Genomic DNA, 14,138 nt, shown 5'->3' with positions numbered 1-14,138 from the left:
GGGGGGGGGAGAGAGAGGAATCCATCAATGGACTTCATTTATTGGCTCTGACAGGGTAGTTGATGGTATTTGAACTCAGAGTACAGAGAACCAGAACAAATATCACAAAGCATTCTTTCCTCCACTCTAGCAACTACAATTTAAAATGATAACAATGATTATTATAACACAAGGACAGCCATAGATGTGTAGTTAGAAAAATTTGCATGAGGTTTTGAATTCAGTCTCACAGCATACTGTCTTGTACTATGGCCTGTGATTCACCAATTACTTATGGGGCGGGAATGCACATGCAAGCATGTGTGTGAATGTGCATGTGTTTGTTTCTGCATATCGTTGCAGTGATACTGATTGAGCATTGGTGATTTTTCGCTACTATCTCCCAAAATGTCCCACTTGATGGTTCAATGTGCAAAGTGGAATAAATTGCCTGACTTCAAAACAAGAAAGAACCAACATCAGAGAACGCCTTTGTTGTCTGAAGAAATTTCAGTTCACTGATGGGAAAAGCTGACATAAAAATGATGATGATGATGATGATGATGATGTTGATGATATAATTGAAAAGGGGCACACGTAAGGAAATGAAGGGGTTAGTTCGGCTTACCTGATAAACAGTAATTAAAATAGATGCAAAGGCAAACGTGCCTGCGATTCCTTGAGCAGCAGTTGTCTGGAGAAAGATTAATGGCTGTAACCGAGTGACGTTGTCAGTGGTGTTGCTTATAAGGGAATCGGGGGTGCTCATTCTTTCTGGGGTAACACTGGTTGTTGTTGCATTGAAGTTTGGTAGCACAGCTGGTACGGATGCTGCTGCAGCTACTGCTACTGCTGCTGCTATTGTTGTTGTTGCTGATGCTGCTGTTGTAGTCGTTGTTGTTGCTGCTGCTGCTGCTGCTGTTGTGGTGGAGGTTGTGGTGGTTGTCTTTGCTGCTGCTGCCACTGTGCTAACGAACATAGTAAGAGGGACACTAGAAATGTTTGAAGGTATTGCTTCGGGGAAGAGAGCAGTCGTGTTGTTTGTCATCTGCAAATGAAAATAAAAAGCAGGCATTTGATAGGATTTTAGTCACTACAGCAGACATCAGGATGGAAATAGAGACAGAAACATAGATTTAAAGGGTGCCAGCTATTACAAGGACCTATCTGAAATAATTAAAATAATTAAAATAATTAAAATATAAGACAGTTGCAAAAGAAAAAAGAAACACCCATTAAATATGGCTTAAATAAGCATTTTCCATGCAGAAGATGGTCCTTGACTAATTTTCCTGCAGTCATTCATTTAAATTCTCACATATTTACCTGCCAATGTTTATTCACTCCAACTCTTCAGTCATTCTAAAGTCTGGCAAGTATCAGTACACTATATTTGAGTGAAGAGGTCTGAGTGAAACATATCTGGAGTTGTCTCTATGGTTACCAAAGAGCAAACCAGAATTAACCATTTAGAGAATGTTTTTCTCTTTTCACTTCACTTCAGATGAAATTGAATTACTTCTTTACTGCTTGGTCAAGGAAAGAAGGGTAGTTCCCATGACCCTTTACTTTCCATGGCCCCAGAGACTTGGTGAGGAGAAAGAAGGGTATAATTCTCAAACAAAAGACATGACCCAGTGCTTGCAACAGAATGTAATAACATTAATCCTACAAAGCATTTTGCCCAACTCTAACCATTCCACCAACGTACCGTTCTGGACTGGTATTTTATTTCATTGACTCCAAAAGGACGAAGGGCAAAGGTCATCTCAGTAGCATTTCGACTCAGACTGCAGAGAGCTGGAATAAATACTGTAAAGCCTTTTGGCCAATATTGTAATGGTTCTGCCAATTAGCCACCTTTATTTCTTGGCTCATCAAATCCATTAGTATCAACTTTACTATTAATTAAAGTGGGCCTGGGTATTTCCCATCAGTCATAGATTTAACAGGATATTGTAAGAATTTTGTATAAGACAGACAAGAGAAATATGATCAATAAAGGGATTTGAACCTTGTATCTATCCCTTTGGATCTGAACATTGTATCTATCTCTTGTATCTAAGGTTGAAAGTGAAAACCCATTTTGCAATTGAATGTTCAGTTATTGTTGATGTTGTTGTTTAGCTCAAGGTCATCCTTGACTGAAGAGACCTATGACCAGAGCCATTCCAGTTGTGACCATCCCAGTTGTGACCATCCCAGTTTCTCTTTAGAATGGTAGGATGCAGTGAGGGAATTTGATTGTTACTTCTGCAGGCTGAATGATCACATACTGGTTCCCTTGTTGGTTTGTGAAGATAATAAAGTTCTAGCAAATGTGATGTAAGACTTAATGAAGTTATTGAACTTGCTGGATTAAGGTCAATAACGAAAGTGGATTGGCCAATATTAGTACACAACATCTCATAAATATCGGATAGGAAATAATGAAAATGTTCCTAAAAGTAATTCATATTTCTCTTCATCCTCTTCGCTTTTCTTAAGGCAGCGAACTTGCAGAATCATTAGCACACAGGACAAAATGCTTCACAGCATTTCTTCCAGATTTATGTTCTGAGTTCAAATTCTGCCAAGGCTGACCTTGCCTTTCATCTTTTGGGGGTTGATAAAAATAAGTATCAGTTGAACGCTGGGGTCAATGTAATCAATTAGATCCTACTTCAAAATATTCAGGCTTTGTACATGTAGTAGAAAGAATTATTTTCCATATTTCTTTTTTATTTTAGGCTTCACAGTTCTGATCATAAATAAATTATTCAATAAGTTATTCTACATCCAAATCTAATTAATTTTGTATTCAGTTTTAACAATAAAGACACCCCACCACCACCATTAAAGAAGAAAAGTTGAAAAATGAAATGTTCTCTAGAACAATATCAAATAATATCAGTGTGATATCTTGAGGATATCTTACACAAAAGTACAAAGTTGAGTCTTTGGTTGCCAAGTGTCCTCTTGATTTGAAATTCATTACAATTCTAAAGCTATGGTATCTTCTTTTTTATTTATGTGTATGTATCTTTGTGTCCGCATTTGTCCTCCGGTACCACGTGACAACTGATATTGGTGTGTTTACATCTTGTACTTAGCGGTTTGGCAAAAGAGATTAATAGAATAAGCAAGAGGCCTTAAAAAGGATAAGTACTGGGGTTGATTCGTTTTATTTATTAACCCTGAAAAGATAAAAGTGCAAAGTTGACGTCTGTAGAATTTAGACTCAGGCACAGGATGGATTGAATATTGCAAGACAGTCTTATTCCTTGCTCTAACAACTTTGCCTTGGCTGATCGATCGATAAAAATATGAATTTCTTTTCAATGGATACAAAACCTATTTCTGAATGGGAAATTGGTACACTTGCTTGAATTAATTATATTTATTGAAAATACTAATTAAAAGTTGATTTCTATTTTTTGTTGTGGATTATTTTTTCAGTGCATGTATGTACATCTAAATGAACTTATTGAATATTGCAAATGTTTCATTAAAGCTAATTAAATTTTCAGTTGGACTGTTTCTATAATTTGAGGGAAATTTCATTTATTTATGGATATAGTTATGGAAAGTTTTATATCTCAAATGGATTAATACTAAAATACTGATAACAGCTTTAACAGGATTATTATTCATCAATTGGACTGTTATAGTTGTTGTGTAGTTTGTAAAAAAAGATTTCACTAGGATTCTTTCTTTCTTTGAAACATTTTACCAAAGATTTTCCATCTAGTTTCTCTCTTCCATCCTTTTCAAAATATGAAATTATGCTTCCCTACTTCAACTCCCAACCCTTTTGAATGCATAATCAAATGCTTTAAAGGGCTGATATTTGACCAGTGTAGGAATAGCAATGGCTTAGGAATGGGTTGGATTGGTTAACAGCAATGGTGAGAACTGGCCATCTTTGTTATTGTGGAGGAGGGGACTATAATTCTTAGAACTGGCTGCCCTTTATATCATTCAACCACTTTACACAATATTCTATTGTGATACTGGCATTTGAGAAGTTGGCTATGGTAAAAATTAAAAAGTCCACATTGACCAGTTTTATTTATTTTTTTTATTTGTAGTTACTACTCTTTTAGATTAGTTACATGCATTCAGCTGGTGGAATCTACATCTCTACTGTTCATTGCATATCATTGATGGTTGCCATATGTTCCAGGAAAAAAGAATGCTCACATACATATATTGTTTACATATCTCATCTTATTACTACTTAGGCACCAAAAATACACAAAATCACACCAAAAGTAGATCTGATTTAATATAATCAAAACAAATGTGGAGAAAGTGAAAAAAAAATATTAAAAATGCTGAACAATTAGCAAAAAACACTGACTGATATAGAAACAAAATTGCCAATGGGTGATGGAGCTGACTGGGAATACCCTAAGATAAACTACAAAGGATTTCAATAATGAAGACAACAACAATATCTTTAACTTACAGATGTCCTGTCTCTTCTCTCTACTTTCTCTGCAGCTGGTACAGTTGCCTCAACTCATTTTGGTTAGTCTCACGTCACATCTGCTCAAGCACTTGTGACCCACTCTTCTTGTTTTGTTATTCATAGTGTGTGTGTGTCCCCCATTTATTCCCTTCACTAACCACTCTAACCAGTTCTTCCTTCTGAGAACTTTGCTCGGGTTTTCTTCGAAGCCCTCAAAATGAACATTGGTCGTGTCAGAACCTTGACTAAGGGAAGGACTCTGAAGGCTTTCCATTATTCTGACTACCATAAAAAAACAATTGCAATGTGCACACACACACACACACACACACACACACACATTATAGAGCGATCCATCACCTTTATTGACAGACAAGTCAGATACTCCCCCAACAAATCATGGCCCAGGTTTCTCTAACAACCAGATCAATCTCTCTCTTGGTCTCCAATGCAAGCGGATGTAATGTATTCTTCATTAGTGACAAACAATGGATGGCATGTTTTTGCTGATTTTATTTATTCTGTCTTCCTTATATGGTCATTACCAACAGTGATTGAAACGAACCGCAAAAAAAAAAAAAAAAAATTCATAACATAAATGTGGATGGAATGGAATGAAAACAGTGAGGGTCTGTTGCTGAGTCAGCCATTGATTCATATGGTAAGTAAATACTTATGTACTGACAGGCAGGATCTAGCCAAACCATCCAGTGATGGAATCGTCACCACAGATGAGATTTAATTTTAAGCAAAACGAGACTAGTAGAGTGATCTTGTTTTCTGTGGGGTGGTTATCTCCCCTGTCAGTGAATGAATATGTGCTTCCTTGTGGCTCTCAGGGTTTTTTAAACTCTTATTTCTAGCAATGTAGGTGCTACCCTGCACCATCTCAGTTTCAATTAGTGGCAACTGAATTTTTATTTTTTGGTTTTATATTGTGAATAGCTGCCTTCGTTATCAGACAGACAAACAGACAGATACACACACAACCACTGATTATATGTTTGCATTTGTGTCACCATCAACACCATCATTACTGACATTACTATTATACCCAGACACACATGTACATCATCATCATCATATGAACACAGCATCATCATCACCATTAACATATTCTACACACACTTTCATCATCAACAGCATCACTATTGGCATATTGACACCATTGCATTACATGCACACACCAAATGCAGTCAGTTTTGCAGATATGATACCAAAATGAACCACATGTTACATGAAAGGGAGGCATTTTCAGTTTATCAGATGAAATAGTGGTAGGAGTGGTGGTGGTAGTGGGAGTGGTGGTGTTGGTGGTGGTGGTGGTGGCAGTGGTGGTGGTAGTGGGAGTAGCAGTAATAAGCTCGATAGCGAACAACGACATTACAGTTTAACTCCATCTTTCCGTTGGGTAGATAGGTGTCTCTGTGTGTGGTGGGACAGAGCTAATCGATCAGATCTATATTTCTGTATTGACTTTATTAACGACACAACTGAAGAGAAAGTAGGAAAAGGAAGGAATGAAAATACACCATTCAGAGAGAGAATGTATGAAAGAAAGAGAGAGAGAGAGAGAGAGAGAGAGCATAAGAGTGGGAGAAAGAAAAGAAAGTGAAGAAAATAAGGATAGTGTGTGTGTGTGTGTGTATATATATATATATATATACATACAGAGAGAGAGGGGGAGGAAGAAAGAGAGACAGGGAGTAGTAAAAAACGAATAAGATATACAGGCAGACGATATTATTAGAGAGACATGGAAACAGACCCGAGAGAGAAAGAGAGAGTTAGGTATACACAAATGGATATAAAGATAGACTTGGAAAGAGAGAAGTGAAAATAGATAGAGAGGGGAAGAAGGGAGGGAAGGAGAAATGAGTAGAGAGAGAGCTGTAAATAGAGGTAGGTACACACACATTCAGAGATATGGTGTATGTGAGAGAGAGAGAGAGAGAGACACACACACACACACACACACACACACACATACACACATGCACACACACACACACACGTACACACATGCACACACACACACACACACACACACAGAGTAGAAGTACAATAGAAGTAAGGAGTGATGAAATTACTTGGAATTTCAAGTTTTAAAGAGAGAGAGATATCAGTAGGACAACAGTGAGCACTTTAATGATGCTGATGCTTGTTTACAAAAAGATGATGAGATGATGCGGCTAATTATACGGGATCTGAAGAAGACCTTGAGACAATCGGCAGAAAGAAAGAAAGAAAGAAAGAATATTCTTCATTTATGAATTTGCAACCAAAAAAGTATAGAAAAAAAAGAAATCTAATTATTGAATAAGGTTGGTCAACTTGTATGCATCTGGCTTACTCTGTGTAATAGATTATTGTTGTCCTTGGGTAGCAACTGTTATTGGCTTCCCTTAGAATATGTATGGAAAATGGCTAATATTTCTTTCAAACTTTGCTTTTGTTACATTTATTTAAATCCCCAAACAATCCCTCTCAACGCATGGCTATGATGCTCCCCCACTACTCCTGTTCATAATTAGAGTTGTACATATTGTCAACCATGTTCAAGTGGTTAAGGTCAAGCATCTGATAAGCAAATCTGTGGTATTGAGCAGAATATTTGCTATAATGATATTTCTGCTTCAGCAACTCAGCAAACTGAATCTGTGTGAAATGTAATGGAAAATAGGTCCAGGTCAAAGTTTGAAGGGAATAGTAGTTATTACCGTTGATTTCTACACAGAATCAAATAAGAAATAACACTTACTGACCTAAGAACAAAAAAAAAAAATGTACACAGTATTATGAAACAATATACAATAGGAATGTAACCATTTAAAAGTTGAGGATACAGAAAGATAAGATAACTGCTTGATACAGTTGGATCGGGTATTTTCTTTGCTCAGAACCAACCAGGGTCAAACCAAGAAGAGAATGTTTGCTTAATATGAAAAAAAGAAAAACACTGTAGCCAAATCTCTCTCAGATTACAGACTACCATCTATAAAATGGTGTGTGTGAGGCACTGAATAATGTAGCCCTAGATGCATAAAAATCCTAGTTCTGTGCCTCTGCAGCCCTCCTCCAAACTCTTCAACCTCAGCGATTCGAAGTTCCAGTCAGTGACAGTTTGGGTGCAATGTTATACGCATGTACTGGACCATTGTGTTTAATCTGAATCACAATCAACACAATGGTTTATCAAAACCTCTTGAAGCAACCAACAAGCTGTTTGATGCTGCTGAATTCCGATTTTAAGAGGATTCAACGCCTGCACAGAATGTCAAACCAACCACTGCTTGGTTTACTAATCCTCACATCAGTGGGCCAAATAATTCACCTGACCTGAACCCTAGAGAAAGTCTATGAGTTAAAAAGGTGAAAGTCAACTAGGGTTCAAGCAATCAGGCTGACGTGAAGGTAATTCTCAAAAGTTCCTGGACTTAATTATGTTTAATAAAAAAACAAAATAACTTATTTACCAAAGTTATAGCATCATCTCTTTCAAAATAGTCACCGAGCACAGCGATACACCAGTCCCAGTATTCCTGTCACTTTTGGAATCTGGCCTGGAAGTCTTTTTCTACAAATGAATCAAAGAGCTTCTCCAATTGCTCTGGATTTGGACAACAGTGTTAAAACGGTGACCTCTGAGCTGCACTTTCATCTTGGGGAAAAGATGGAAGTCCACAGATGCTAAATCAGGTGAAAAGGGTGGGTGTGGAAGTGATACCATGTTGTTTTTGGCAAGAAACTCATCAGTGAGAAAAGCTCAGTGACATTGTTATCAGGAAAAATTCAATTCCTTGCACTCCACAGATCCGGTTGCTTTCACCTAATGTTTTGCCTTCAAACACTTCAAAACATCACAGTAGAACTCTCGATTGATGGTCTGGCCCAGGGAAGGGGGGGGGGGCAAATTCTTGATGCACAATACTGCGGATGTTGAAAAAAATGATGAACACACTCTTGATTGAGCAGTGGCACTGTCATGCATTCTTCGGTCATGGAGCTTAAGGGGTCTTCCATTGTGACGATTGCTGCTTTGTCTCAGGGTCGCACTCATAGACCCAACTCTTGTCACTGATGATGATCCTCGACATGAAGGATGGGTCCTCAATGGCATGTTCTTTCTGTGGTCAGGCAGGGAGCAAATTTGGCAGAGACATGCCGCTGGTTCAATTCAGATGTTAAGATTGCTTGCATGGTGCTCAGGCATACGACAGACCAACAACATCAGTAAAATCATTGATTGTCCTCCAATGATCCTCATGCCAAAGCTGATAAATTTTCTCCACATTTCCAGGAGTGACACTGTCTTCCAGGAACTTATAGTATGATACCTGTTTCTATCCCTCTGCCATACACTAACCTCTCATCTTCTGGTACAAAGCTATCTCCCTCAATTCTGCTCCCATTCTCAGTTAAGGGATTTTTGTCTTGCAACTTACTTGGTGACCTTGCTAGTGCTGGTGCCATGTAAAAAGCACCCGGTCCACTCAATAAAGTGGTTGGCATTAAGAAGGGCATCCAGCCATAGAGACCATGCCAAAGTAAACAGTAGAGCTTGGCACAGTCCTCTGGCTTACCAGCTCCTGTCAAACCATCCAACCCTTGCCAGCATGGAAGGTGGATGTTAAATGATGAGATGATGATGTGTGTGTGTACACACACAAATAATCTTTCCATGCAAAAATCTATCACTCCTAGAATAGATCTCAAAATAGGTTAATTAGTTTAATCTCCCAGAATACAAAGCATTATCTGTTGTTGTTGCTTCTGTGGTTTCTAAATTGTCTTCTCAATAACACACAACAGACTTAGATCAGTTGTTACAAACCAGTAAAGGAACCTTTAACTGGTCACTCAAGTGGCTAGAAATAACAGCCAAATTTCCCTCAAATCACACTCTACAGATTAAAAAAAAAAGCAAGAACAAAAATACTGTGTGACACATTGGATAATGTATTCCAAGATGCACTGTTTGAATAAAATATAAGATAGTCATGGTTGGAATGACTAACCATAAGACTACTCAACTGAGGTTGACCTGGGACTTAACAAATAACTATTACAATATGATATGACTTCAGTGTATTCAACCATTTTCATGATATAGATTGCCCTCATCCTTCTGCTCTCAATTCAATTAACCACCATATTGTCAGAACATGCAATAGTCCTCAGGTCGTAATAGCAAAGGATCTGTCGGCTGCCAACTAGCTGTGTGGTTGACTGCATCTCCATATAACTTGGTTTGGCCAACAGTTACATGATAACATTTCTCACAGTCATTAGACTCAATTGGTTTTCGGAGGCATATTTGAATGTGTGGCATTGTCCCCTAGTGGCAAATGGATTTGCACACAGTTCAATCAGTTCTGACCTGGATTTAAAAAATAACAGTTGCATGAGTGAATGCTGTAGGAAGGTGAAGCAGCAATATCACCAGAATCTAAGTGAAGAGAGAGAGAGAGAGAGAGCAAGGTGAGAGGAGGTGAAGCCCTGACTGCCAAATAAAATCCTAATCTGATTGGATTTCATCTGATCTCAATACTGTTGTAACCTTCACCTGGTTACAGTGACCAGAAGATTAATTAACAATATCGTTAATGATTATATATACATATGTAGGCCAGTTACGCTGTTACTGATAAGGATATTGTGTTGATGATGATGATGATTGTTGCTGGTGGTGATGATGATGATGATGATGGAGTTGATGATGCAGATTATGCTAAGATGATGTTGATGGTTGTAACAAAGCTATGATGACAATGATGATGATGATGACGATGATGATGATTGTAATGATAGTAACAAGGTGCACAGAAAATCACTAATCCAGAGAAAGAAAGAGAGAGTAAGAGGGGAATCGGGGGGGGGGGGGGAGAAAGAGAAAGCAGAATGAGGATTGCAGTGTATTAGAAATAAAAAAAGGGGACAGAAAGAGGGAGGAGGCTACAATTTAACTAATTGAAAAAAACCCACTATTTCTTGTTGGACTGGATTGGATAGACTCTCTCTCTGTAATGATTGTGTTAATGGTGGAAGAATGGAAGAAGAGGAAATATATGCTTAAATACACACACACACACACTGAAAGAGGATGAAATGTTAACTAAGCCTCACTGGAATATACTAAAAAAGGGGTCCACACAGGAAAACTGATTAGTCGAAATGGGTTGCATTGTTAAAAGGTTGGAAACCACTCATTTGAGTGGTCAAGCATCCTACAAGACACAACAGCCAAATATCCCTCAGATCACACTCTACCATCTTAAAAAAAAAGGACACATTGAATTAGGCTAGAGCAAAAAAATAGGAGAGTTATGGATAGAATAAGTTTGATCATAAAATAAGTTGGATCAGAGCTGGCTTCAATGAATCAATATCAAAGAATCCAAGAACATGAAAGACAATAACAATCCCAGTTGGTATTTTGGTCTGTTCTTTTTATCTTTCAATCAACACTGATCTCACAATCTGAAGCATTTGCGATATGGAGACAAAGGCAACAGCCAAATACTGGTGGACATTATTACTAGTACTGCTGGATTGCTGAAGACCAGGTTTTTGGATTTACTTTACTGGTAGTTACACATATTGCAGTCTACTCCGTGAGAAGAATTAATAGCCATTACTATATGACTGTCTTGGTTCTATGTATCCCAGGTTTATAACAGGTACAACCATAAAAAAGGGTTGACGAGCAGACAGTAAAATATAGGGAGGAATGGAATAAAGAATGAGGGAGAGAAAGCACAAGTAAGAGAGAAAGAAAGGCAAGAAAACTCTATAATAGAGAGGGAGAGTTGGAGAGTGAATAGGATAGAATAACAGGGTAATAGAGAAAGAGTGAGAGAGAAGAAGGAAATTCATACATGAGAGAGAGAGAGAGAGATGTTGGGAATGAAAAAAAGGAAGATTGTCAGTGAGAGAAAAAGGCAAAGGAAATATAGAGAGAGGAAAAGAAGATGTAATGAAATGAGTTGGGGGAAAAGATTAACAAGAAGGCAAAATGAAACACAAGAAAAAAACTGAAGCAAGGTTTGAAGGAAACCCTTTAAGAATTTCCGAGGCAGACATAAGCCTCGTTACTTTTAACGAGTAGTACACTAGTAAAATAGCAATATGCAAAATAATTTAAATGTGAATAATTTTATAACCTGCACTGATTAGGTTTCGTCAACCAGCAAAACTAGAATTTTTAGAAAATTACAGTCTCAGAATATATAAAGAAAGAGAAAAAAGAAAGAAGAGAAAGCTTTGTGATAAAACTCCAATTTTGGAAAACTTCATTTTTACTCAATAAACTAAAAAGCAAAAGTAAAAATATATAAAAAGGAAAATCAATTTTCAAAAGATATGAGAGTGATAATGGCAGTTTTGGTAAAACAGCTGATATCAAAATATATGAATAATATATGAGGGGGAAAAAGAAGGAGAGACTCATTAAAAATATGTCAGGAATTAACGAGTTAGATTTCAGGTGGATTAGAAAGATAGAGGAGTTAATCTTCTGTTTCTTTTGCTCTGGATTACTAACACCAACAGCTGATGATAGGTTGCTGGGAATGTATTCTGCGTATATGTGTATACATGATCACATACATGTCTGTATAATTATTATTATTATTTATGTTTAACACAGAAACTTTGCTGGAGAACGTAACAAGGTGTCAGCTGTCTGCAGCCAGTGGAATAAGGCAATGCTTTCCCTTCAGATCTCTTGAAGAGTCATGCAGTTCCAAGCAAAAGTATTTTCTTCAAAAGCTCTGTCTTTACCCCAATCTCTTCAATCTCTTCAACCCAAAGCTCCGACAATAACAATATAATAATCACCTTTTTTCAATAACCACAGTCATTGTATTTTACACTTTAGATCATCATATCTCAATTGCTTTTTCTGAGACTTTGTTATGGCCAGGACATTAAATTTTCACAATTAAACAGGTTTTCCCTCTCCACCTGATGTAATACAAAACACTCCAAGACGCAAAGTTATGCACCACTGCCCTAGAACAAAATTGCATTGTAACTAAGATACAAATACACAAGTGCTTTGGTATGTGTGAGAACACAAGACCCACATTACCCATGGAAAAAAATATGGCACAGCTGAAGTGCAATTCAGAATAGAAACAGAGGCAAGATTCTATTTCACAAGAACGCTGAGAAATAAAGAACCAGGTGCATGGTGTGGATAAGGGCACAATAATGGTGAAGTACCAGTATCCACCATTTTTGATTTGTTCTGAGGCAAGTTGTCTCATTTGGTCTTTGACCTTCAGGTATTTTAACATCCAGTGTCACAAAGGAGTCTCTCACCAAACACTATCTCACCATGAATTTGGTGAATGAACAAAATACAAACATTGTGTATGTGCGATCGATAATGTTTACATTACTAATACTGCTTCTAATTTGTTATATATACATACATACACACACATATATTTATATATATATGTGTGTATATGTATATATATATAAGTATGTATATATATGTGTGTATATATATATATGTGTGTATGTATTTATATATATGTGTGTGTGTATATATATATATATATATATATATATATATATATATAAGCAAGTATGTATAAAGTCATGTTAATTATATAAGACCATCAAAACAAACCCCAAAAATGAGTCTGAACAAAAGTGAACTGAAAAGAACCCCCCCACCCCCACCCATCTACCCCACAATTAGTCGCCCTCCCACACAGCAGACTTGTATTACAGTTGGAATTATTGATCTGGTGAATAGGGCAGCTAGGCAGCACACACAACAGAATGGTACAAAGTTAGTGGTAACTTGATAACCCTCACAGCAGTTTGGAACAATGTCACCTATAAACTTAACTTCAACACGAATGTTACTAAGAATACAATAACTTTTTACAAGGGTACTACTACTACTACTACTACTACTACTATAGTGTTAATTGAAAAAGAAAGCAAACAATGCTGGATCATAGATATAGCATGCCCAACTGACAACAAGGTATGCGATAAGGAAGAAAGAAAAGTCGAAAGATATGACAGGTTAGCTTGGGAGGTTAAGCAGTTGTAGTCGATGAAAAAGGTGGTAGTAGTACCAATAATTGTCGGAGCCCTGGGAACAGTGAGCAACAATCTTGAGAAGTACATGGAACAAATAGGGGCTGCAATAAGGGTGGAACACTTGCAGAAAACAGCACTGCTTGGAATTGTCCGAATATTCCAGATGGTGCTCGAAAAATAAGAGGTGTTACCTTAGTTCACTGGCAGTGAACAGCTGACACCATAGTACATCTCCAGCATTAGAAGTTGTACAACGACAATAAATAATAATAATAATAATGTTTAAAGTGACTGAGCAGAGATTAATTGATGAAGCTAATGCTGTTAGGAGAAGAAAGTGGACGACAGAATTGGAAGCAGAAGAGATCACAAGAGAACTGGGGAAGGACAGACCAGGCAGTGGGGAAGAGAAACAACAACACCAGAGATGCATCTCGAACCAAAGAAGAATCTGAAGGAAAAAATAATAATAGTGCTACCAACGAGGAGGGGACAACTGGCACCGACGAGTGAGGAAGATCAGAAGATTTTAGATGAGTTGCAGGAAGCAATGAGGAAAGAAGTAAAATCTCAAGCCTTCTGCCTTCAGTGGAAAGGATTATTATTATTATTATTATTTGTTTCTTTCATTTTTGTATCT

At 37.3% G+C, this 14,138-nt stretch overlaps 1 protein-coding gene across 3 annotated transcripts in view; it reads right to left on the bottom strand.

Annotated features, from left to right (window-relative positions):
• The window catches only part of LOC106880422 (transmembrane protein 184B), an 81,866-nt gene that overhangs the window by 16,442 nt on the left and 51,286 nt on the right, over positions 1 to 14,138 (bottom strand). For all 3 annotated transcript variants that reach the window (XM_052975877.1, XM_014930338.2, XM_014930337.2), the window contains one exon: positions 608 to 1,027. In XM_052975877.1, the coding sequence (XP_052831837.1) occupies positions 608 to 1,027 (420 nt within the window). The remainder of the gene's footprint in view (positions 1 to 607; positions 1,028 to 14,138) is intronic.

The sequence above is a fragment of the Octopus bimaculoides genome, chromosome 22, assembly GCF_001194135.2.
Source record: "Octopus bimaculoides isolate UCB-OBI-ISO-001 chromosome 22, ASM119413v2, whole genome shotgun sequence".
NCBI classification, from domain to species: domain Eukaryota; kingdom Metazoa; phylum Mollusca; class Cephalopoda; order Octopoda; family Octopodidae; genus Octopus; species Octopus bimaculoides.
This window is presented reverse-complemented; position numbering and strand designations above follow the sequence as displayed.